The 27033-nt window shown below is 44.0% G+C and overlaps 1 protein-coding gene across 1 annotated transcript; it reads left to right on the top strand.

Moving 5' to 3' along the window:
* Positions 1-480: 480 nt before the first annotated feature.
* Positions 481-25424, top strand: STX6 (syntaxin 6). Its single transcript, XM_077823898.1, has 8 exons — positions 481-607; positions 5266-5435; positions 6124-6218; positions 9411-9473; positions 11482-11604; positions 14233-14339; positions 15095-15189; positions 17875-25424. Exons 1-8 carry the CDS (start codon positions 573-575, stop codon positions 17949-17951), a joined length of 765 nt encoding a protein of 254 aa, XP_077680024.1. The 5' UTR covers positions 481-572; the 3' UTR covers positions 17952-25424.
* Positions 25425-27033: the final 1609 nt, after the last annotated feature.

The following is a 27033-nucleotide window of genomic DNA, read 5'->3' as shown; positions in this document are numbered from 1 at the left end:
ATTGTCAAAGCAACCTTGTTGCCAGGCTCTAACTGGAGGCTGGGAAACGCACGTCTGCCCTCAACAGGGGACTCCAGGAGCTGCCCTGGGGACGGGGCTTCAAAGGACACTTAAGCCTCCCCTCAGCCTGAGGGCTCGAGGCGGCGGCGGCGGCCGCCCCCCGTCGTACAGGGCGGGGGGACGTACCCGTCGCGTGATGCCCCTACCCCACTCTCGGGGGGGGGAAGCGGGGGGGGGAACGCACTCTCCTGTGTCACGTGCCAGAGCACTGCCCCTCGCGCCCATTGCCCACTAAAGAACGCTCTCGCCTGTCACGTGACAGCGGAAGCCCCTCCTCGCGGAAACGGCAACAAGGCCACTGGGGCGCAAAAACCTCCGTCACGTGACGGTGGAGTGGGCGGGACCCCTGGAGGGGGGAGGGGATTGGGGCTCTCTGGGCTCGCCTCGGTCTTTTCATCTTTTCACACGGGGCGCGGGGTGGGGCGGGAGAGGAAGGCCGGAGCTTGCGCCGCCGCCGCGGCAGGGACTGTGACGCGCCTCCCCCGCCGCGGGCGGCGCTGGTGCAGCTGGCCATGTCCATGGAGGACCCCTTCTTTGTGGTGAAAGGGTGAGTGGGGGAGGGGCAGTGGAGGTGGGGGGCAGAGTTAATGTTGGGGGGTGAGTGGAGGTGGGGGGCAGGGTTAATGAGGGGGGTGAGGGTAACTGGCAGAGGCAGGGTTAAAGTTGAGGGAGTGGGGTGAGTGGATGTGGGGGCAGGGTTAAAGTTGAGGGGGTGGGGTGAGTGGAGGTGGGGGGTAGGGTTAATGTTGGGTGAGTGGCGGTGGGGGGCAGGGTTAATGTTGAGGGGTGGGGTGAGTGGAGGTGGGGGCAGAGTTAAAGTTGAGGGGGTGGGGTGAGTGGAGGTGGGGGGTAGGGTTAATGTTGGGTGAGTGGCGGTGAGGGGTGGGGTGAGTGGTGGTGGGGGGCAGGGTTAATGTTGGGTGAGTGGAGGTGGGGGCAGGGTTAAAGTTGAGGGGGTGGGGTGAGTGGAGGTGGGGGGCAGGGTTAATGTTGGGTGAGTGGTGGTGGGGGCAGGGTTAATGTTGAGGGGGTGGGGTGAGTGGAGGTGGGGGGCAGGGTTAATGTTGGGTGAGTGGAGGTGGGGGCAGGGTTAAAGTTGAGGGGGTGGGGTGAGTGGAGGTGGGGGGTAGGGTTAATGTTGGGTGAGTGGCGGTGGGGGGCAGGGTTAATGTTGAGGGGTGGGGTGAGTGGAGGTGGGGGGCAGAGTTAAAGTTGAGGGGGTGGGGTGAGTGGAGGTGGGGGGTAGGGTTAATGTTGGGTGAGTGGCGGTGAGGGGTGGGGTGAGTGGTGGTGGGGGGCAGGGTTAATGTTGGGTGAGTGGAGGTGGGGGCAGGGTTAAAGTTGAGGGGGTGGGGTGAGTGGAGGTGGGGGGCAGGGTTAATGTTGGGTGAGTGGTGGTGGGGGCAGGGTTAATGTTGAGGGGTGGGGTAACTGGCAGAGGTAGGGTTAATGAGGGGGTGATTGGCAGGGAGTGGTGTGGGGGGACTAGTGGCAGGTTAGTAGAGAAGATGGGAGAGATCAGTGGAGGTGAATAGGAAGGGGGGGCATAGGTTGCAGGACATGTGAGAATCTCTGGGGCAGAGGAATTCCCTTTTTTTTACCCCCCACTCCCATGGAATCTCCCACTACTCAGTCTTTGTATCCAAGGAGAAATGAACTCCTTGCAAGTGCTTCTGGCTCTACCTGCCTCAGGCTCTGCCCCAAGTGTATATGTGGGATGTGTGATCACATTTCCAGCACCTGATTTGCTGCCATTGAGGTACAATGGACTATGCCATAGTCCACCAGGGGTTGTATGTACTTGAGTAAAATTGCCAATTAAAATAGGAGTAACTAATGTTTGTGAAAGCTAGTCTACATTTCCCAGATATTTTTTCCAGGAGACAAGTGTTTGTGATGTCTTTTAGTTTAGGCTGAGCAATAGCGTATACCAGAAATGTTTAACATAGAGCAAATGTGTGGGGTCTGTCCAGACTAGCCTTTACAAACCTGTTACCTATCTTGAGTTAATAGGCAATCAGTTAAACTTAGGGTGGTAAAAAAAATCTCCTACATACACAAACAATGGTGGCTAGAGAATGAGATGGGGGGGTGGGTGGAGTATTTCTTCACTGTAGAGTTAACTCAGGTGATCATTATTTGGGTGTGACCACTTGAGTTGGCCTAGCTCTAGTTAGAGCAGCAAAACTCTACAGTCCTGTGACCCTAGGCAGGCATTTTGAGGGGAAAACAGCTTTACACATTTTGGAACCCAGCCTACTGCTGAGAGAGAGGGGACTGGCTCATGAATTGCCAGTTCATTGTGAGTGTATAGTATTCTCACAAGCATGGCATTGAAGCGTTTGCATGCATTTATTGTACCTATGGCTGGCCTTGCATAGAGAGAATATTTTGCTTGAGCTGGGTGAAGACTGATGGGTTGGGGGGGAAAATCCTCTATCCCAGTGGTTCTCAACCAGGAGTATGCATACCTATGGAGGTGCACAGAGGTCTTCCAGGGGTACATCAATTCATTTAGATATTTGCCTAGTTTTACAACAGGCAACATAAAAAGCACTAATAAAATCAGTACAAACTAAAATTTCATATGACTTGTTGATACATCAGTGTATACTATACACTGAAATGTAAGTATATTTATATTCCAATTGACTTTTTTATAATTATGATCATGAGAAAGTAAGAGACTTTTTCGGTAATAGTGTGCTGTGACACTTGTATATTTAGGTCTGATTTTTGTAAGCAAATAGTTTTCAAGTGAGGTGAAACCTGAGGTACACAGGACAAATCAGACTCCCGAAAGGGGTACAGTAGTCTGGAAAGGTTGAGAGCCACTGTTCTATCCCAAGGAGACAAGTAGGCAGATGAAAGGAACAGGGTCTTTGAGTTCAGGAGATGTTAGAGGGATATAATTACTATGATGTTAGTCGAGTGGGGCAGTGGCTCACTGGCTTCATGAATGCTGAGGGCCAAAGATCACAAATTGGGGATAATGTTCAAAAAATTGGAAAGAGGGAGATCAATATTTAGGGGGAGCTGCTGGCATAGGGCAATATTGTCTAAGAGCCATTGATGTGGCATGACTTGTATGTGGTTGCAGAGTTTGGGCTTGAGGAGGTTAAACAAGCTGAAAACTTGCACTGGAAAATTTTATCTTAAAGTCCTAACAAGCTGAACAGAGTTCAGGGATGGTTGAGAGATACACAGGGAAGCAGAGGAAAAAACAGTTGTGAATATGGTAAGAGGTGGGGAGAGGGTAAGAGTTCACCAATGTGGAGCGTGAAAGTGAAACTTGCTTCAAGGATGAAATGGTGTTATGGGAGAGAAAACAAAATGCTCTGGGTTGGGAACTGGGCTATGTCCAGGCAAACTTTACAGAGTCTGTCTAGGAGTGTGGAGACTTTCTCCTGCTGTGTGGAAGGAGGAGATATAGCTTCTCGCATGCTGTCCCCTCAGATGACACTAATTCTGCTTTTGTCCTCTTCAAATTTAACTCTGAGGATAACTCAGCTCATCATCTTTAACTAGATTTTTCCTTTATGTGTAACTCTTCTCATCTATGAACATCCAGCCTTACTTGAAATTTCCACTTGTTGGTACTTTCCAAATATGTTTGGGTACAAAATAAAGAAACCCAAACTTCCATTAACAAAGTTTACTTATAACTGAGGGAAGCAAACAAGTTGTACTGTATCCTTAGTCAAAGCTATTGTATTTAGTGCCCCAAAATATGCTAGGCCATTTGATAGGTGACAAATAAGGGGAGGAGGAGAAGGGATGTGCCTCTTACGCAGGGGTGGGCAAACTTTTTGGCCTGAGAGCCACATACGGGTGTGGCAATTGTATGGTGGGCCATGAATGCTCACGAAATTGGGGGTGGGAGTGAGGGCTCCGGCTAGGGGTGCGGGCTCTGGGTTGGGGCCAGGGATGAGGGGTTGGGTTGCAGGCTGGGGCTGGAGCAGAGGGGTTCAGAGTATGGGAGGGGGCTCCAGGCTGGGGGATGGGGCATGGGAGGAGGTCAGGGTCCAGGCTCCAGGCAGTGCTTACCTCAGGCAGCTATGCGGAGGCACGGTGCTGATAGCTCTGCAGTTCTAGGCCAATGGGAGCTGCAGAGCTGGCGCTTGGAGTGGGGGCAGTGTGCGGATACCCCTGGTTGTCCCTATATATAGGAGCCAGAGGGGGAACATGTCGCTGCTTCCAAGAGGCACGCAGACCCACTGCACTCATGGAAAGGGGCAAGCCCCTGACCCCACGCCCCGGTGGGAGCTTGAGGGCCGGATTAAAAGGTCTGACAAGCAGGACATGGCCCGCAGGTCGTAGTTTGCCCACCCCTGCTCTTATGACTGGTCATGCCTGTCATGTGCTGATTTCCCATTAATTTGAATGGATATTCCACAGGAATAAGGCTAGCAGTATTTGCTGGTAGATATTTGCTACTTGTTAAGTGATAGTCACAGTGCCATCAACAAAGTGTGCATTTCCACAATATAAGTTGAATGCACTTTTCCACAGAGCTTGCGGCAACAGCAAAGGCAGTTCAGTTTAGTAAAATAGCATATCTGAATGGTAATATTGAAATCACCAGGGCCACACTGAATACAATCCATGTAAAATCTCTAGGGGGACAATTGCTGCAATTCTTATGGCCTTTGTTGTGAGGTGAAATTATTGTAGTAGGGGAGAGCATACATATGCACTTGATACTAGTGTTACCTAGGCACGTCTCAGTCCTGGAATGAAAGATGCAATAGAAATGCAAAATGTAGGCTGGTTCCTCCAACCAGAGAAGATTATAGCCAATGTAACTACTAGGGCAATGCGTGAAGATTCTGTTGTATGGGAGCAATTGTCTGAAGGCTTGGGTCCCTTCAATAATTGGGATTGCTGTGACAGAATTTCATAATGTGGTCATTTCTACCACTATGGGAGGAGATGAGATGTTGACTGTTTCACATCCACTGTATGTGAAGAATCTTTCATTTTCAAAAGAAGGGAGGTTTGGAGGAAGAAGTTCTGGGGATTATTGATGCAGGCAGGTTTACAGTGAAAATTAGTGACAACAGGTCCCTGCTCAGGGTTTGTCTACATGGAGAAAAGACTGGCATAACTAATAGATTAGTCAGTTTCCCCATTTGGACAAGCCTTTAGTCTTGACCAGAGAATACATGCTAATCATCCTTTACCTTCTCCTCTTCTCAATTGCAGGGAGGTACAAAAAGCGGTGAACACAGCTCAGGGGCTGTTCCAGAGATGGACAGAGCTCCTGCAAGATCCCTCCACAGCTACAAGAGAAGAAATTGACTGGACCACCAATGAGCTCAGGAATAACCTGCGGAGCATTGAGTGGGACCTGGAAGACTTGGATGAAACTATTAATATCCTTTCTATAGGGCTGCTTCAGTCCTTTGGATAAATCAGATATGGACCTACATAATAGCTAGCCAAGAGATCATTATGGCTCTTGAGTAGTTCAGTCTCAAATATGCATCACACTTGATATAAATTTCTCATTGGAGTTACTATTTGCATTAGACTTCACTATGTACAGTTTAGTTTAGACAACCAAGTCAGTTGAATCCCAACTTTACTCAAATTTCGAATAATAACTTAAAGTACTTTCAGGGAAAAGCATTCCTTATGTTTTCCTCCCCAATAAGATGCAGTTTAAAATTAAATGTTCTGTTTGCTAAAGCCCCTTCTGTTGGATACATTTATTTCATGCAATCAAGCTTATATTAGATTAGCATCCTCCCAAAATCATCATTCTCCTTCATTTTAAGTTCAAACTTCTGAAAGTGCTACACAGTACGGATCAGAGAACCCAAATAGTGGAGGGAGACTCTATGCTGATATGTGTCCTGTAGAATGCATTCTGACCACACTTTTTTCTTTTACGTGGTTGTGATAGGAACAGTCTATCTAGTACTTTACTAATCAAAGTTTTGGAAAGGTCCAGTTACACTTATGAATTGTAGCAGTTGGGGAGCCCTTTCCAGGCAGCCAGGATATCTAGATCTTCATAAATGCTGAATACCAGTTAATTTATTTCCTTGACTTATTTACGCATTGTTGAAGCAAATCCTCGGAAATTCAACCTTGACGCAACAGAGCTGGGTGTAAGAAAAGCCTTCATCACAAGCACACGGCAGGTGGTCAGGGTAAGGAGTTTGGCTGCTTGTTTGTGGAGGGGATTTTCAGTTATAGTGTGTAAAAGCCCATGGCCACTTCAAAGTACTGGAGATTAGTTTCCAGTGTCAGTCTAATATCAAACTGTTACCTGATTTCTCACTACCCTCATTTTCAGTATAATCCCTTTGATAAGGATTCCCAAGCTGTGGTCTGTGAAGCACTTGCTTGCAGTCTGCAAAGAGCTGGTTGGATTGTACTACTGGCTCTCCTCACTTCCAGCTGCTTCTACAACTGTCCAGTTTCCTCTTTGCAATGAACAATCTGGAACCTATAGAAGCATCTAGAAATGAAGAATCAGCATAACTGCCTCTACTACAGTAAGAGGCAGAGAGGAAATGAGTCTAGCTTTGAATGCTGTTTTAATTGTGCTGTGCATAGTTGAAGTGCAAACTTTCAAAGATTCAAATCAAAATCAACTTTCACTGAACTGTTCAAAGGCAAGTCATGCTATTTACATGCCAGACGTCAATTTCCTACCCTCAGCTGTTCTGGTATTACAGCTGTTAAAGGTTACTAGTGTTTAGTTTAGTTGTGTGTGTGCGGGGAGGGGGTTCACCAATGTCTTAGCTCTTGCTTGGATTTTGGGCAGATGCACATCTGGAAAATTTTGACCTAAAATCACTTTCAGAAAGCTTTAAATACAGTAACTCCTCACTTAACGTTGTAGTTATATTCCTGAAAAATGCTACTTTAAGTGAAATGATGTTAAGTGAATCCAATTCCCCCATAAGAATTAATGTAAATAGTGGGGGTTGGGTTCCAGGGAAATTTTTTTGCCAGACAAAAGACTATATTTTTGTGTGTGTGTGTATATGTGTGTTTAAAACACAGTATAAGTTTTAAACAAATAAATAAATACTGTACACAGCAATGATGATTGTGAAGCTTGGTTGAGGTGGTGAAGTCAGAGGGTGGGATATTTCCCAGGGAATGCCTTACTGCTAAATGATGAACTAGCACTCGGCTGAGCCCTCAAGGGTTAACACGTTGTTAATGTAGCCTCACACTGTACAAGGCAGCACGAATGGAGGGAGGGGAGACAGCATGGCAGACAGAGACACACACCCTGTGTGTGAGAGAGAGGAGACATGCTGACCCCACTCTAAGTACACTGCCTGTTTAAGTAGGTCGATCAGCAAGTTGAGACAGCAGCTGCTGCCAGCGATCTCCCTCCGTCCTGAGTCCTGTCCTGTGTCCTCCCCAGCTCTGTGGAGATGGGGTAGAAGAGCAGAGGCAAGGGGGACACCCTGACACTAGCACACACACCTCTTGCACAGCATGCAGGAGGCTCTGGGGAGTAGCTCCAAGGCAGAGGGCAGGAGCAGCACATGGAAGTGCAGGGAGGGACAGCTGAACTGCCTGGCTATTGATAGCCTGCTGGGCAGCTGCTGCACAGGGAACTTAGGGGAGCTGATGTGAGGGCTGCGGGTCCACCCTGGTTCCAAGCCCCCACCAGCTAGCTCCAATTGGCTGCTTTTTCTGCAAGCAGTGGACAAAGCAGGCAGCTGCCAAACAACGACATTATAAGGGAGCACTGCACAACTTTAAACGAGCATGTTCTCTAACTGATCAGCAACGTAACAACGTTAACCGGGATGACATTAAGTGAGGAGTTACTGTAACTGAAAAAGTTAGAATGGAAATGCAGTCTTAACTATAATGGGAGCAGCAGTGATTACTATAAGTATGGAGAAAAGGTCAGCTGGGTTGAGTTGGGCCTGAATGAGTAGGATAGATTCATATGTGGTTGGGAGTGATTTTAACAACCACAAGGTAATTGAAGGAGAGGGGAAACTTCAGTGTTTGAGAGAGTATTAACATCTGATAAGTGAATGCTTGTTAAATTCTCTCAATTGGATTTAAGATTTTTTCCCCATTAGTTAATATTTTAATGCAAATCTTAATTTCTGCTGGTTCTGACAAGAGTCTTAGTTTATATTCATAGCAAGCCACCAAACTGTGTTCTTACTGGGAACACAGTTCTTATCCTATTTGCAGTATTGTTATCTAGCTACAGTTCTTCCTGAAGTAGAAGCCTGCTTTCTAGGGAACTAATCCTGAAACTGCCTGATAAAGGTAATGGATCCATGCTTACATGGCTGCCTTTATATAGTCTGGTTTTTTTTTTTATCTTGAGTAAATCAGGTAAATTCACACTGTCCCCTCTTGTCCAGGCTGAAGTCTGACTAATGTGAAAATAACCCAGCTCAAGAACACCTCTAAACATAAATCACTAGCATGGTCTTATTTTTGAGCAATGCTTTTTATTTTTAATTCTTAGGCATTTTAATTTACATAGTTGACTCTAAAGCTTTAGTTAACATTTCTAACAGATTTACTAGAATGCTCCCTTGTGAAAAGTAATTCTTTGGGGAGGTCCCAGATTATTTAGGATATCTTATGTGGCTTTTATCAGTCACTGTCTGGAGCAAGAATGCACTAGGTATTCTGGTGATATCAGACATTTGTGCCAGCCTTGAGATTATCATCCACTTTAGTTATCATATTTGGCCACTACTTCACTTTTATATATTCATGGTAGTACGGGATCTCACTTTCAGTATAGACTGTTCTGAATGTAACTTCTAAGACTTCAAAGTAATCTGCTGTCAAAGTGGCTTTCATCTAAGGAGCTCAAAGTGCTCATTGGTTAAAGAAGACTTCCATGCACTTGTATAGTGACTTAAGAAAGAATGATACCCATTTTATAGAGGAGAAATTCAAACACAGAAAGTGGCTTGTCCAAAGTGGCAAGTCCTTCATGGGGGTGGGGGGGAAATGCCCGAGACCTAACTTCAAACAGCTAGAACACAGTCCTTCATGCACACCACTTAAGAGAGAATATTTTTTTCAATCAGCTACACAAATCAAACATTGTTACAGCAGTGGAGAATGGGGAGGAGCAAAACCAGTAGTAAATCACTAACATTTTCAAAATATTTTGCCAGAAGGGTTTCTAGGATTCATTAACATTTTCCTTAGCATTAGGGCAACTGTTAATTATAATATTAGTCTTCCTGGATTTTTAAAAGCACATGCCTGTAAGTAAAGGGCTTTTTGGTCCTCCATAAAACTTGCTATGTATGTTTAATTATGCCAATTTGCTAAAATAATGGCTATCATTTAAAATTTGATCATATACCTTTTACTTGAATAAACAGGAAATGAAGGATCAGATGTCAAACTCATCTGTGCAGGCACTGGCTGAGAGAAAAAACAGGAAGGTGAGAACCAATAGCAGACTGTTGGCTGAAGTGGACACAAGAATCCTTCGAGATGGTTGATAACTCCTTGTAGTTCAAGTATAGTAGCTGCTGACTTAAGCTACATGTTAGATGAAAGTACACTGACTTGCAAAGGGGCTCATGTACCTTAAGGTAGAGTACATTGGTATTAAACAAAATAAACGCCTGTTTAAACACCTTACTGCCAGCATGCATCTTGTTATCCTGTTTCCATCAGAAGTTTTGATTACAAAAAACAAAAAAAACCTAATATCTTTCTTAAACTGGAAGAGCATGCATTTTGCTGGCCTGTGATCTTTTTGTGGCTAGTAACCAGTGAGAACACTTATTCTTGCAGGCACAGTTTGCTCTGGTTACTTTCCAAACCTTTCACACAAGGTAGTAAGTTATTACTCAGTGGTTTTTGCCTCGGACTGCTTATACTCCATCCAGTCTTGCATTGCTCCTAGGAGGGAGGAGAATATCCCCATTTCTCAGAGGAGGAATCTGAGGCTGGAGAGGTTGTGACTTTTTTTTTTTAATTTCTCCGTCACCCCGCCATGCCCCCTGGTGAGTTTCTGATCTAGGACTGTAATTCTAGCATTCATGGCTTCTAATCCTATGTTTACCAATATCTATTTGACTATGTAAACATAGCAAAGCCTCATTATAGTAAGAGTCAGGAACGGGTTGAGGTAAAGGATGTGGTTATCAACTTTTACCTCCCCCTCCCGGCTCAGGTTACAGGCTCTCAGGTATCCCATCCCCAGTGAAACTCCCCTGCCACATTCCCAGGTCAACATTCCCCCCTCCCTGCTGCGTCACATCGTCTGGGCTTGTAATGTAAGTATACATGACTTACACTAGCAGGAGAGAGTTACAAGTAATTGCAGAGTGACCTCCAGAGCTGCCTCTACTGAAGTGTCTGCATGCATCCATCACTTAGTACAGTAGATACATTTCTGACTTTTCAGTAGATTCATCAGTGTCAAATGAATCAAATTTCCAAACAGACTGGCGAGGAGAAGGCAGGCCTGATCCTTGATTATTATATGGTTAATGCAACTTCTTAGTCAACATTTAAAGTATAGTCATGACTCACTTATGTCCTCCCTTAAAGCTTTATTTAGACTTCTCCTTGCTTCATTTCCCTACTTCCCCTGTATCTGGACGTTGCCAGGAGTAATAATGCAGCTGAGATAGAACAGCATGACCCAATGCTAGCACTGGTAACGCCTGAAGGAAGCTACTGGATTCTGCAGTTTATTTTTGGAGTTCCTTTCTTCCCCCAACCCCTTTTCAGTCTAAAGGAAGTTATGACAGCAGTGACCAGTAGCAAGTCATTGCTGAGACATTAGTGTCATGCTGTGAGTGAGTTCTGAATGCTGCCTTTTTAGAAAAAGTTGTTTGACAATCTGGAATATACGTATAAGGTTGCAAGTTCACTTAACACTCATACCATGTTAAATAACACAAGGATTGCCACCCCTGGACCAGGAAGTCCTAGCCAAAACTAATTTCTTAGTCACTGGAAAGAACCAGCAATGTACTCAACCTTTTTGGGGACAGTGTTTATTCCTTGTTGGGTTACTGCTTGTCTTCTGTTTTCCCCCCCTCCCTGACCTTCTGTTCCATGCTCACACTTTATCTGCCACCTGTTAACCTTCTTTCAGGGCCTGGTCCTCTTCTCTCTCCTCACCAAGTGGGTCCAGCTGTTCTCACTGCACTGTTCTTCATATTTGTTCCTTCTCTTCAGCTGTCCAACTGCAGCAGTCACAGAACCTTCTGACCAGCATTCCATCCATTCTCCTGTTAAAGGGCCAGCAACTACAGCTGGAATATAGATGGAAGGAAAGTGACCTGCTGTATATACTCTGAGTTGGGTAACATGGGGTACTACTTAATATTCTTTCGTGCTTCCACTTGGAACTTGGTTTTAGGGGTGAGGTGACGTGACCATATATTGGAGTGTCCTACTGATTAAATTCTCCTGTGTGTATGTATACAGGCACTGCTGGGAGAAAGTGGAGGTCAGAGTTGGAGCTCTGGATCAGATAAATATGGCGGTTTGGATCGTGAGCTGCAGTTAGCCAATTCACACTTCATTGAGGAGCAGCAGGCTCAGCAGCAGGTATAGTATTTCCTGCATATAGTGCATGTGGATCCCTTGCTAACAGGCATGTAAGGAGATGGTGGTACTGGCAGGAATAGCCAAAAGTCTTCAAACATCCAGCATACATTGAGCCATCTTCTGTGCTCAATACAATGAGGGCCCATTTGTTTTCAATATTGTTTGCCTACGTACCTGTTGTAGGCACCTAAATATTGACTGTTGTGCTTAAGGTGGTTTTGGTGTGTAAGTTTTGGGACACAAACCTTAAAGTTTAGGGCTTGGATGTATAGGTCTGTGTAGAAGACAACTAAAAGGTATAGCCCATCTGGAAGCTGCCACATGCTGATGAAATCCTTTGTGAAGCATAGAACCATAAGGGGATAGGGAGAATACCTGATTCTGCCAGATTCCTCCATTCCAGTTCAAAAAATGACTCTGCTTTTACACATATCTTGAATAAAGGTTCGTTTAGGGCTGATGCAATAAATACTCCCCTTGATATTGCTGCATTGACTTTTCTTCATCTCTCAAAGAAGAAACATGCATTTATTCCATCCCTAACTGGACCCTTCACTGTAAAATCCGTGCACCAAATTATAATGCTGACTTGTATTAAATTGATCTGTAATGAACTCCGATCTTAGCCTCTCTCTCCTTTTGATGTCTGCTTGTAGCTTCTATTGCACTAAGACTTTTTTTTTTTTTTTGGGGGGGGGGGGGGGGGAAGAGAAGATGGATTTTCCATTTTCCCCTAAAGACAGCTTGGCTTAGACTTATTCTGATCACCTGTAGGAAGAAGACTTGAGATCAGAGATCCTCCACTGAGACTGACTATAGATGCTGAGAATTCACACACAGGCATGGACAATTTCAGCTTTTCCCATAAGAGCAGGTGCCACTGAACTGAAATGTTTTTTGAGTTAATGAGGCCCCATCCCCTTCAGAATTTGTACTATGTTCATCACCTTATCTGAGCGCTGTGATTTAGTGTATTAAAGATTAGGACCAGAACCTTGAATTAGCTGAGGAGCCAGTGTGGGATACAAACCACTAGTATTATAGGCTCTGCCTGCTTAAGATAGTCTAATCAAGATGGATGTAACAGCATACAACATCTCTAAGGTGATGTAATGGTTACAGCTAAGTAAAATAAAATAAGCTAGCTCTATGGACTATTGTCTACTTCTTTGTGCTTTTGACAATACATTTGATTTAATAGAAAATCAATCATTAGCACTGCTAGAAACCATTGTAGGGTAGCTTACTTTGACTGCTGCAAGCTCATTTGGAGAATTGTCTGGACAGTGCTCAAGTTTATATGTGGTTGTCCACCCAAGCATAGGTTCTTAGAAGAAATAAAGTGAGATATTGGTACCATTCTCCACAAAGTATCTCCTAACAAACAAACTTTTCACTCTTTAAGTGATTGAATAATCCCAACTAATACTGACCTTGTAAAGGGCAGCTGATAGCTAGATCCTTAGTGTGTTTGTGCAGCAAAGGCAAATGGTATAGTCTCACTGAACAACTGTTTCTTTAGTGGATTCAAAGCAGAGGTGGCAATTCCCTAGGAAAAATTAGTTTAGGACAGGGTGCTGGTAAATGCTGGCTTAAATGTCCAGGAAGTTCAGCAACCATAGAGCAAATTTTTTCATACTGGGGATACATCCATTCAAAACAGGAATATCCACAACATCAAAGTTGGTCTGCTGCTACAGAATGCTGCATGACTTAATGGACCTGGACAGGTAGTCTGCAGCTCCATGCTTCTGATTGCTCAGTGCTTCAAGCCTCCCACTCTGCATTCTTGTCATTTTCATATCATCTAATGTTTTCAGCTTGTCATTTCTGTTTTCAATATTACATAGCTTCCTTGAGAAAATACCAAATCAAAATGTATACAGCCATTCCAGTGTTCAGTAGCATAATTACATTATTAATCACAACAATTTAACTTATTTGTAAAGCCCTAAATCTGCCTTAAGTAACCACACCTTGAATATGTAAGTTTTTAATAGAAAATGCCTTAAACTGGAACTAACTAATGTTTTACTAATGTAAAACACACCTTTGGTAAATACCTTGTCATCCCTGATTCAGTCATATCCGATCATTTTAGTGGCTAGTTTTGTACTTATGCAAACTCTTAGCTGTGCTGACTCTGCAATGCGATCTGGATTCTGTTCCATCATATTCATCATCCGAATTGCAACTAAGTTCTGGTCTCTTCCACCCATTAAAGGTAATGGGATTGCACAAATATCACATCAGGCCTGCAGTAGCTTACAGAACTGTTCTACTGGTGATATGCAAGATGGCAAGAACCCATCTTGATTCTAAGCCCGCATTGAATTTGCAAGGCTGATAGGGAACAATTCCATTTTACTTGTCAAGTGAACACTTGATAAGGAGTTACTGGGACAAATGCAGAACCCCATCATGCTGCTTTGACAGTAATTCTTCAAGGTTGACCAACACTAAGTATTCCTCTGAATTACAGGACTAGTCACTAGAAGTTCAAGCCTATTTCTAAACTCTACTTGTCCAAATTGGCAAGGCAGCAGGCATGTGTCAGAGCATTGGGCTCTGAACCAGTTGCAACTGGGTTGGATTTTAATTGCTTGTTTCCCTTCTCTCTGGCACCAGTTGATCGTGGAGCAGCAGGATGAGCAATTGGAGCTGGTCTCTGGCAGCATTGGGGTGCTGAAGAACATGAGCCAACGCATTGGTGGGGAGCTGGAGGAACAAGCAGTGTGAGTGCTGAGAAACAACCCCAAGCTGTAGGAGTTCTCAGGAATAAGACATGGGGAAGGGCTGGTGAGAACACTAAAATGTAACTATTGGTGTTCCTGTGACGAGAAAGGACAAGAGCTGTATATCATTGGCTGACTGTGGCTTTGGAATGATCTTGCCAGCCCAGTTAGTGACACAGAGGAGATCCCAAATTCTTGACAGTGATGAAACAGCTCCAGACAGGTTTTAGTAACTTTCCTACAGCATTTAAAACCAAAATGGAAGGCTACTTAACAGTCATTCCAAATCACATTCCCTCATAATACATAATTTACATTAAGCGCTACACGTAAGTGACAAAGCTTTTAACAATGTGACATTTTGGACTTTAAATGGTTTTAAGCCTAAACATGTTTTGCTAATTTTGGATCAAATGTTTATCAGCTACTGCTCACCTTGCAGAGATCACCAGAGCCAGCTTATATACTGACTTCACACATCAGGGAAAGCACGTAGAAAATTAGTCCAAATGAGTTCTCATTTACCACCAGAGTAAAACTGCTGGTTGAGCAAATTTTTTCTTTGACACTATCAAATAAGATCCTAAAATGTGTTTTTGTACTTTGCCTGGGGATTGGGTTATTTTTTGTAGGTGTGTGACAGTCTTGTGTGTGCGTGTAGTGAAGTCCTTGAGATACATCACTAACTAATCAGTACACTGGATAAGTTGCTTAGGTTGTTTACCTGACACAGGTCCCCTCTTCTTTGTCCCCAGGATGTTGGATGACTTCTCTCATGAGCTAGACAACACTCAGTCACGGCTCGATAATGTTATGAAGAAGCTTGCAAAAGTGTCCCACATGACCAGTGGTAGGTGGCAGAAAATGGGATCCGACTTCTAAACCAGGGAATGAAAGCTACATTAGTCTGAGGTCTGGAATGTGCTGTGTTGTCTCCTGGAGCTGGGACTAGTGTCTAGTAGTTTCTCTTAAATAGTATGTTTTTTGAGAGTATGGCAAGACAGGAAGCAGTTCATTGTATAAATAGGGAAAGATACTCTTATGCTACTTGAGCGTAGAGCCTGGCAATTTATAGTTCATGCTGGGATTGTCCTTTTTTTAGCCTATTCATCAGCCTTTTTTCACCTGCAGATTTTTTTTTCTATTTATGCAACCTGCGTGGTGAGAGAATGTACCTTGGGACTGCAATTGTAATAGCTTTTGCATCATTCCACTTTCAGTTTTACTGTAGGTTCCTGCAAGCTTGGGGGATGCTTAAGCATGAAGCAAGCTAGAGAACTTCAGTTAAACCCCACGTGAGCAGGTGGCTTTTCCTTGCTGTAAAGTCCAAGCAGTAGCTGCCCACAATGTATTCCTAGTGTGGAGTTTGGCTTTATGGAGTTTTTTTTGTGAATGAAACAAAACCCAGTTTTATCTTCACTCCAGGCTTGGAAACCACACCCAGCCACAAGAATGCTAGTGTCTGCCACCACCCAAAGGCTGTGCATAGTAAAACTCAAAGGTGCCAAAGCTAATAGCTTAATTCTGGAGCGTGTGAGAGGAGGGAGAGATTATTGAAGGTTTCTAGTATTTTATTGGATTGGTTGCCAAAAAACACCTCAAATCTACCAATGTCACCTCGCACTCATGTGTCTTGAATGCCTGAAGCCAATGGTGAGCTCATGCATTCAGCTGGTGAGATTCTCACCTGAGAACTGAAAGACTTCAGGTTAGTTTCTCTAAAATGCAACAGGAAATGAATAAGAAATACTCTAAATCTTATTGTGGAATTCATGCTCCAACTCTTTCCCTGTACCTCGATGTTTAGAATAAAGACTCCAAGAACAAACTTAGTTTAACTCTTAGCTTTACACTGTAGCAGTGTCAGATGAAAAGCTCCTTGCCAGCAGTAGGAGGAAAGATGGTGTCTGGGCAGGCGTAACCTCCAAGGGGGGAAAAAGAAAAAAAAAAAAAGCACTACTTGAACCCTGAGAGGGGGTCCCAGAGCTGACAGGATGCCAAGGGTAATAAAAACAGGAAGTATGATTGATTGTGTAGGCTGCCTTCTGACTTCCAGGAAGTGTCACTCCCCAGAGTCGTTTTCATTTATAAACACCGTGTGTGCGCTTTGTAATAGTCTACCTAAATGTATTATCTTCTCTTTCATGGTTGCTTCATGTATCTCTGGAAGCAGTAGGTATATTCCATGAGTCAGACAGAAGAAAAGTACTGTTAGTGTCAGTTGCCCAGTTATCTGACTGCTACATTGGGGATCCATTGAACACCACCACCTGGTAACCTTGCAGAATTGATGTTCTGTGGGTCACTGTCCACAGGCAGTAAGCATCACAGAATCACATGGTGGGAAGTGCTTTCTGCCATATACAAACTGCATCTGAAATCAAACTGTTGGATTAATGCAGCATTTGGGTTAGTCCTGCTGGTGAATATTTAGCAGTACAGACAGCTGGCAAACCACTCACTTCGGTGTGTCCCCCCCCCAGACACTGGTTTAATGATCAGAAAATAAACTTCAGTTTCCTTCAATTGTTAAAGACTGACATTTTTAGAAAAGATGGCTTGTGACAGAGTTTCTATTAGTACCTGCATCCTAAACGAAGGATCCAGCGCTGGCAAAGTTGGGGCCTGTGGGTCTCCATTAATGCAGCTTTGCTAACTGTAACAATAATGGAAGTTATAGTGTGAGCATGGTTAGATGAGTGATACAAACAGCTCTGTCTACAGCTTCCACCATTGCTAGTACTTGTGGAACTGCACTAGGGGTGAAGTATGGGCCTAGCTTTGCCAATGCAGATATAGCCTGCGGGGAGCACCAACAGGGAGGTGACCATCTTTCCTTCATCCTTTAAAAGTGCATTGCATAACACAGACTTCTTTCCAGGGCTTTGACAAATTCTGCTTCTAAAACTCCACCCTTCTCCCTCCATTAAGCTGCAGCTCTAGTGTCAACTGTGTGGTCACCATCCAGATCCCCTCAGGATCTTGCTGAAGCCCCCAACAAAGAAGGAAGTTAGGACCAGATGTTTTTAAGGCCAGGGGGTAGGTGAAAATAGAGAAACCAAGGTAGTCTTGACACCTTTTAAAGGAGATTTAACTTCTTTCTACGGAGTGTTACTTTAAAGGTCAGTCTCACCTTCCTACTGGTAGCCATTCTCTTGCTGAAATTTCCAGCGTCCAAAAAGCCCTTAGGTGGTGGTGAGGGGAGCTCTTGTGCAAAATCTTCAAGAAGCAATGCAGGGCATAATGTGTGTATATGGTGCAAAGTGATCAAAGGGTGGGAGCTGTGCTGAACAACATATGGCTGGTGCACCTTCACTTCCAGTTGTAATACTGCTGAGATGACATCTGGCTCTTGGGATTCTCCTAATGAGAGTCTGGGTGAATTGTTCCATATGTAGATCTAGTTTAAAGGGCTTCCATCAAACTTTCCTTTCTTTCTGGCTTAAATTATGTCCTCAATAGTGCAATGGAGGAAGCTTTCTTCCTCTTCCCCTCCCCATGGAAGTAGAAAACTAATGTTTCCTTTTTCTTCCAGATCGACGGCAGTGGTGTGCAATCATCATTCTCTTTGTTATCTTACTGGTGGTGCTTATCCTGTTTTTTGTGCTGTGATGAACTAACCTCCCTTGGACTTGTTCCCCCCGCCTCAAAAAAAAATGGGGAAATGAAACTTAGTTACTGTTTCCCTCCACTCTGAGATTCCTGTCATGAAAACTTACATCTGGACCTTACTGTTCTCTTCTGTGGACTAACACTTATGGCATGACTCTTGCAACTACTTCGTCCGATTCTAAGCCTCATCAACTTGCCTGAGGGGAAAATGGAGGATGGATGTGATCCCGAATTCTTCTGTACCTGGGACATACTGCTGTGTGGACAACAGGCCTGCTTCTCCCTCACCGTCCCATATGGAGTGGCCTAGAAGGGAAAAGGCAATTCAGAAGGAGTTTACCACTGTTAATATTTCCATCCATTACAGGTGTGAACCATATGAAGCCTGGAAACATCCGAAGCTGCCACATATTCCCCTTTCCCTTGTTAAATGCCCCTCTTGTCAGATTTAGACATAGAATAATAGTTCCTTGGGACAGTATTTCATTGACTACTGGAAGCTGATCACCAGCCAACAGTGCAGCACTTCCAAGCGAATAAAAGTTGGTCACTAGGAAGGAAAGGCAGCAGCAGAGGAGTAGTGTTGATGTCAGTAAATGCATTACTTTATACTCTGGCTATCTTCACTCCAGTGCAAAGCTATAGAAGACAGATGTGCGGAGATAAAGATTGCTTTTAAGAGTGCAGACACATTCTGCTTTTGAAAATACTAAGTGTTAGGAGAAGCAAGGTCTTGGACCCTATGGGATTAATAGAAGGGGAGATATGGCTCATAACTGCTGACATGAAATCTAATGTGGACTTGAGTCTGTACCTAACAAGTGGGGACTGTTGCAGACAGGCTACTGGCACTGTGCTCGACTGGTCTCCTAACAGCATATTGATTTGACTCTACACAGTTAAGTAAGTAGCTGGAACATGTTAGAAAGAATCATGAGCAAAGCAGACTTCCAGGACATCTCAGCAGAATCTTACATACTGTCTATTCGTGAACCTTGAAAAGACTGAGCTGCCCTGCCTGAGGCAGCTGCCGTTAACTGCAGCGCTTTAATTTCTTTTACTGCAAGCCAAAAGCTGACTGACAGACTTTAGGCTGAGGGTGAACTTTTTCTAAAACTCTTCAAATCTCGATTATACAAGCCTCAAGCCCGCTGAGTGATGTGCAACTGAATGACTGCCTCTGTGTAACTGCTGTTACTGTTTGGCAAGTGATTTGTCAACTTTTAAAACACAATATTTTGATAAATAAACTTCAAAGATATTTAATATTAATGATATGGGCCATATTCTCTCCTTGGATATGTCACAGCCATTGACTAATTAATTTATACATGCACAAGGTAGAATATGGCCCAGAGCGTGTACCCTAAATGCTTACTAACGCACCTAAAAATAGGGGGAGTCTTAATTTTTCCTGAGCCAGTATTTTTTAAAAATGTTAAGCACCTGTTGGGACAAGCAAAAAGCCAGAAAATGCAAAGTTAAGGGAGAGACTCCAGGTCATTATTATTTCCCCAACCCTTATGCTGCCTTTGAATTGCCTGGCACTCCAGTTTTGTTTTACAAGATTGTTATTTAACCTAGTTTTGTCACAGTGAATTGGAAATTAGGTTTAACGAGTCACTGTTTTATTTAAAAGTGTTGCTAAAAGCTATCAGTACCAAAACTTGGCCTAGAAGGGCTTAACCTGGCAACACAGGTGTGGGGACAAATAAATCCAAATAACTATACTGCAAAACTAATCAAAGAAAAATTGGAAAGGGGAGGAGGGGGACTTCTTAAATTGCTGCTCCTGCCCTTCTGACTCCGATTAATTTAGAAAAGTTTAATGCAACCAGGCTTTTCTTTCAAAAAGAATTGCCCTTGTCAAGGCCAAAAATTGGGAGTTAATTAGTGCCCATGCACAGCAAATCTTGATAGCTAAAACTGCATGCTGCTCAAATATAAGCCCATTCAGTGGGTTCCTTCCTCAGGATACCCTTGAAAGTGAGATTTCAGTTTTAATGAGATATTTCTTTGATAAACACAGAAGTAGACTTTAATCCTAACTAAACTTGCTGTTGCATGGCAATATTCTGGCTCTCAGACTAAATTACAATAACCCACCTATGTCAAGAAAATTGAATTTGTATACAGAATACTTAAGTTGTAACATGGAAAGTAAGCATGTACTATATGCCTTCTAACTCCTGCAGGATTAGGGATAACTGCCCCTAACTTTTGGATGACAGGCTGTCACCCTTCAATGGGATATGCGTTTGCTTAATGTGCCCTTTATCTTTATTTTGGGGAGCATTTACCAAACAGGCCTTCTATATTTTAAAAAAAAAAATCTTGCAGATCACCTTTAACTGGGCATTTGTCTATACTAGCATGTTAATACAGATTAAGGTAGATTGCAAATTTAAAGCACAGTAGCTGTTTCTGAGTAACTCCATGGGTCAACCCTTATTCTGGAACAAGAATGCCTTGTTGCTGTTTAGCTTAACCCACTTGGAAACTAGACAAGCCCTGAAACATTCCTTGATTTAATTTGTCAGAAATAAGTTAAATTTATCATTGGTGTGTTAAATACATGCTTTGCTTCCTTTAGGATCTGTTATACTCTTGCTGTGCATATTGGAAGCTAAGTAGACTTTATCCATTATAATCGCACTTGCATTTAATATTTCTTCCAGAGTAACTTTTCAGTTGGAGATCCAGGAAGCTAACTATGTAACTCCCATTAGGTTTAATAGGAATCTGTGTGGACCTGACCCTGTATCTTTCCATACTTGGCACTTCAGTGTTGCTGTTACAAAGGGGATTTGGGTATGTGCACCCATTGCTGCTGTGTCTTGTCACTGGAGAATATACTAACCTGTTTGTTTTATATTTGGAACAGCATCCTGTGAAATGACTAACTTTAGACACATCAGAAAACTTGAGCCTAGATAGAAAAACCAGAGGAGACATTTTCAGTAGGGGAAGGAAGACTTTCCACTTCTAATTCTATTTAACTTCCTGACACTGTAATTCCAGTGTAGGGCTCAGTGCTAGTTGTTCATTGTAGAATGTGGGAAAAGAGAGATCTTTTCACTGGTAGTTGCACACTCTGTTCCCCATTTAAATTACAATATGCTCTCTTGTGTGTTCTCCAAGAATTCTTAATTAAATGAGTTGTACAGAACTGCTCCTACACGTAAAGAAATCTTAGACTATAACATGTTACCAGAAGCCTATTAAACTGCTGTGCTTAAGTATGTCTGTCTAGATGGTGCTGCTAGTTAGCAAATTCAGTGGCTTTAGTCCTATTCTCCTTGTAAATCTGCTTGCTCCTTTTGCCTTTTCATTTAATTGTCATAAATAATGGACTGTGGGTTAAATGATGGGTTTTTTGAAAATCCTTTGTTAGAAGTGTAAATATAGAGAGAGAGAGAGTGAGTCTGCTATAACATGACATTTGAAAGTTCAGACTGCCTCTAAAGCTTGGAGATGCTAGAGACTGCATCTGCAAACATATTCCAGACTGGTGCACTGTACGCAGCATTAATCAAAATGCAGCACCTTTTGAACTCTGAGAGAGATCCCTGTACAGAATCTGGACCCAATTACCAATGTGATGTTTTCATCTTGGTGTGTCAAGCCTGGGCAGTTGGAACATTTATAGGGGCCACACGGAGCTGTAATGAAGAGGTTGCCGGTAGCTGTCTGTAGAGTTTGACGTCTTAATGCTGTAGTGGAGCTAGGTGGCCTCTGAGGAAGCTCTTTGACCATCCCTTATGGTTGAGCACTGTGAAAGATCTGTTTATACTTGAGCACTGTGGAATCGAAAATGGCTAGCTGTGGCTTATTTTCGTACTGTAAAAGCTGCTGTTCTTCCTCCATTTCGGAGAGCTGTTAAAACTGTCGGTTGTGTTGTAATTGACTGTCTAGTTCCTCTTTGAGGAAAGTTCATCTCCAATTTTATATTTGGGACAGACATTTCATTGTGTTGTGCTCCACATTGTAAGAGAGGTGGCTACTGTGCTCTGAGTCTTACTCTTCATACCTGGATTTCCATTCTGCAATCTGAGCAGGGAGTTCTTATGCTTGGTTGAATTGTGGTGGCTCTTTGGTGTTAGCTGGTGACGATTTGGGAAACCACGCACATGGTAGTCCTTGCTAAGTATCACCATATTGTAACCTTGTAAACACTGTCAAGGGAGATGTGGTCAATCACTGCTGTAACTGAAATCTGTTCTTCTGCTATTTTCCTTTCTTCAGGTTAGTGGCAAGCTACCAAAAATTTTATTTTAGTAATGCTGTTTATAAGGGGAGCCACTTACTGCATTCTCTTATGGGCAGGGGAGGATAGATTGTACTTCCCATGACCCTACTAGCCTCTCCTGTCCCTCCCTCCATACAGGTTTTTAAAGGAACTACTCGATCATCTGGGACCCAGTAGCCCATGAGTGCAATGAGTTAAATGCAGATTTGTACTCTGCTATATGCATCCCAGACTAAGTGGACTCGGGAGGTGTATAGTACAGTACTTGCACTGTACAAATGGGAGTAGAAGCCCGGTGAGCAGTGTTGCAGTTGGTTGGTAATGAGATGGTGGATGAGTTTCCCTTTCCCTATTTTCCCTCCTCCATGACCATACTTCAGTTCCATGTAAGCTTGTTCCAAGGTGGCTTCTGCCTTGTCATTCATTATTGAGAGAGCAGTCTCACGTGCTAAGAGAACCACAGTCCACTGACTGTCCAGCAGCATTAGATGTTTATGCTATTATTTAAATGTTAACTTTCATTAAAATCTCTGTTTGCAGACATGCTTTGAGAACTGCTGCCTTAATGCACTAGTTTACTGTGGTGGGGTTGCAGCTTATTTTATACAGAGGATAACAGCATGGTGGCGGGGCCTGTTGCAGCGTACAGCCCCATAACTTTAAAGGAACTCTGCTCCTCTTTATTTCAGGATTAGCAGATCTTCCATGTTTACTATAGAAAGATCTTTGCACAAAGCTGAAACTTTTTTAACCCGCAGGGTGAAGTTAAAGTGGTAGTGAGATGGCTTAAACTGTTTCTCACTACAGTTCAGGTTTCAAGCATGTCTCGCTAACAGTTTCCAGCAAAAAGCGGGAAGGCAAGGCTTGATTTTTTCTGATGTAAAGGCAAAAAATGGTTTGGGGTAGGGGGCACTTTGTAGCTGTCTTTCTGATTCACTCCAAAGGAGCAATATAAGAGCACAAATACTACCCCGTTGGTGAAGAAACCCTAGTCTAGGCACATGGGGGTGATGGATTATTTCAGCCCTAGAAATAGTTTTGTTAAAAGTGTCAATTTGGATTGAAGACTGTTGTAACTCAAAGGCTTCTACCACAACTCTGCTAGGCCTTGTGCCAAATTAAGGCGTATAGTAAAACATTGATTCAGCTCCTACATTCTTGTGTGTGTTAAGTAGGAATAGACTGATGGAGGCTTGACTATGGCAGTCAAGGGCCTAGTGCTATCCCCAGAAGAGTCTTTGAGCCAAAGTATTTGAGTGACTTCAAAATATTGATAGACAAGCCACCTGTCATGTAGAGGAGGTTGAAATTACTATCCGCTTTCCTCTTTCCCCTCCAGTAGGAGGCAAAACCTAACCTATCCTTCATCCCCATGATTACCCTGGAATCATGGTACAGTAAAAGCCCTACAGCATAGAGTAGGCAGGCCTGGCAAGTACATTTCAGGGGGGGCTAGGTATACCAATCATGATGCTGCAGGACCAAATGTTTGGATTATTCCACAGCACTATGGAAAAACTCAGAGCTTTATATCCACCTTCTTGTCAACTTTTCCTCCCTTGGTATTCACCCTTTTTTGTCAACTGTTGAGAATAGGCCACTTCCACCTTAATTGAAGTAGCGCATTAGCACTGACCCCCCCCTCCCCCCCCCCCGGTAAGGCAACTCCCATCTTTTCATGTGCTGTGTATTTATACCTGCCTACTGTATTTTCCACTCCATGCATCTGATGAAGTGGGTTTTAGCCCACAAAAGCTTATGCCCAAATCAATGTGTTAGTTTCTAAGGTGCCACAAGGATTCCTCATTGTTTTTGCTGATACAGACTAACACGGCTGCCACTCTGAAACTCATCTCCCACAGTGCAAGTCCATTCCTCTAACATGCTTGGTGGACTAAGAGTTGGGAATCCCTTCTTACTGCTTCATGCCCCCTCCCAGGCTCAGATACAGCTGGTGCAGTGCAGTGCAGTACACATGACAACAAACAGTCAGCTGCACAGCCATTGCTTGTTTTTGCTAACAGTCATTCATCCAAACCACTGTTCCATTGTTTCAGTATTTAAATACAGCAGGGATCTCTAACAGTGCTGTCCTGTGCTAATGCTGCAACATGAAGCCGCTGCTTGTTCCGTTTGGATGCACGAGCTGCTCTCCATGGTGATGCTCATAAGGACAGTGCATCTGGGGGGATTTTGTGAAAAGCTCTGACTTACCACAATGCAAAAGTAACTTTCCTTTACTCTTTCCCTCTTCCTGTCCTCAGCGTGGCAGCGAACGTTGCAGTAATCGATTACCCACCCTCTGCTGCTATTCCATTGAGTGTTTTAGATGACAGTAGAACTGCTACTCTGATCTGGGAGCAACACAGGCATGAGTGGAAAACACAGCTATGGAATATTTGCCTGGTGTTGAAGTGATTGTGTTGTGAACTCTGGTGTGTTGACTGTTGCTATGGGTTTCTGCACCAGAAAATCCTGACTCAAGTTCCTAGTAGCCACCCATGAGATATGGAGCAAAGGGACAGCTAGATGACGGAAGGGGAGATAAGGGTTTGGCTACGCAAAAACCGGAATCTGTTTTAGGGTGAAGTTATGAACTGATCTTCAATGGGGAGTGAATTTGGTGGTTAATTATGTAGAAAAGTTATTTAAATAGATACAATCAGGGAAAAAGCAGTTTTCCCCTTATGTTCTAGAAGCCAGTTGCCACTAAGGAACATAAGGGTCAAGACTCAAGGGGACTGCAGTGGAGTGGGAGGCAAAGCTAGGCCTGGAAAACTTACAGTTGTCTCTTCTGGTGATTCTTTACCCAGGTGTATACGTGTTTTAGCACTCATGAGCCACATGCTGTGTTGCTGCAACACAGGAAAACAGCTGGTCTGTGCCTGGGTGGGAGAGCCTGCTGTCTGTTTCCCCTGCAATATTCGGTCAGGATCGACAGCAGTTCATTCCTGTAGAGTACAGTGTGATTAAACCATAGCAACTGTTCCCACGAAACAAAATGTGATAAGTCACAGCTTAGTAGGAGCTGTGGGAGAGTAAGGACTCCGGGCAATAGTGTAAAGCCTGTGAGAAACATTTTAAATAATGAGCTGCAGTAGCCATCTAAGGAAACGGTGTTACTCTGAAATATCAACAACTGTTTACTTCTGCTGTTGGAATCATGTTACGGTTGTGCAAAGAGTCTTCATCCTTCTACAGTATTAAAGTGGAGATTCACTGAACACCTGTCTCATCTATTTTTTCCCCCATCGGTTTGGGTGAATGGTTTGGCAGTGTAGGCCACCCCACAAACCAACCCCAAAGGGGAAATGATTGGCAAGCACACACAGCATTGTTGGTATATTATCTTGCCCCGTGTAGAGCACAGGAGTTGCTTTCATCTGTGCCCTTTCTGGGTAAGGGGTATTGAAATCCCTGATTGTAATTGACACAGCCTGCAATGTTGAAAAGTTTAAGAAGCCAACACCACCCCTGTGATTCACAGTAGACGGAGAAGTCGCTGAGCACAGACATTGAAGTAGCTGAACACCAGCCATAGGATGTGTGCCCTCATACTGAGAACTTTCCACAAGACAGCCTTTCTGCTCTTCACCAGTTTTCACCACAAGCCTTACTTCACGAAAGCTAGACACCTGAAAACAGTGCATCTATTTTACCAATCACAGTAATCCCTCTCAATGGCAGCTAATCAGCCCCAAGAAGCAATTAGACAAAGTTGAGCCTATACTGGCATGGCCAGCTGAGTCAGCTAGCAAGGTCCTGCTAATGGATGCAAGATCAGGTGCCTCAGCCATGTTCTTATTAGTGAGTGGCCATGAATTAAGCAGCAGGAGCCAAAGAGCAGGGCCACTGCTTGCCCTTTCCCTGTGCTGCTGCCAAACCACAGGGACAGAAACCAAGGGTAGGTCTACACTGCACTAAAAACACCCCCAGCTGGTCTGTGGCAGCTGGCCCAGGCTCAGACTGCAGGGCTATAAAATTGCAGTGTACACATCTGGGCTGGAGTCAAGGTTCTGGGACCTTCCCAGAGCCCAGGTTCCAGCCTGAGTCAGCTGACACGGTCAGCTGTGGGTGTTTTAATACATTGTAGACATAACCCAACTGTCTGCCACAGCCCTACATTTGGCAAATGCCCTTTTGCCACCTAATTTCCCCCACACACACATGCGTCAAGGATGTGGGAGCGCCATTCCTGGGGCCGAGCTCCCTTCACCTTCCAGATCCCCAGTGCTTGAGCACTGCTCCAGTCTGCCATTGTAGCTACATCAGCAGTGAAGAGTTGGGACTGCCATAGCCGGGAACTGGAGTAACCAGCAAAACAAAGGCATCTCTTGCTTCATTTACATGGGTACTGAGGATGGAATGTGGTTCCCTGAGACCCCTGTAGGCCTAGGATTTCCAGCTAGTGAATGCGAGAGTTGGCACCACACTTTCCCTGTCCCTGTTTGCTGGGCAAGCTGTTCCCACTGATTATTTGGAACAAGTAGGCAGGAGCTTGTATAAAATTGCCCTGTCACAGCAAGTGCAGCCAACAGGCCTAATTTTCACAGTGGCAGCTAGTTTTTTTAAACAAGTGACTTAATTGCCCATGAAAAGTTCCACTTTTTGCTCTCCCTAACAACTGGAATCCTCCATTCACACAACAGATGCAGCACTAGCAGGAGCAATGCAGGCTCAGGGCCTGTAGTGAAGGGGACCATACAAGCACCTGAATAAACAGAGAGAAGCCTTCCTATACAGGGCCTCAGCTCTGACAGAACAGTGCAATCTCCATGCTCAAAAGCCTGTGGCTTGAGCTGGGAGTGCTACCAAAGGAGCTAATACCAGTGG

The sequence above is a fragment of the Eretmochelys imbricata genome, chromosome 8 (assembly GCF_965152235.1).
Source record: "Eretmochelys imbricata isolate rEreImb1 chromosome 8, rEreImb1.hap1, whole genome shotgun sequence".
In the NCBI taxonomy this organism is placed as follows: domain Eukaryota; kingdom Metazoa; phylum Chordata; order Testudines; family Cheloniidae; genus Eretmochelys; species Eretmochelys imbricata.
Note: the sequence above shows the minus strand (reverse complement) of the source record. Positions and strands in the feature narration are given on the sequence as shown.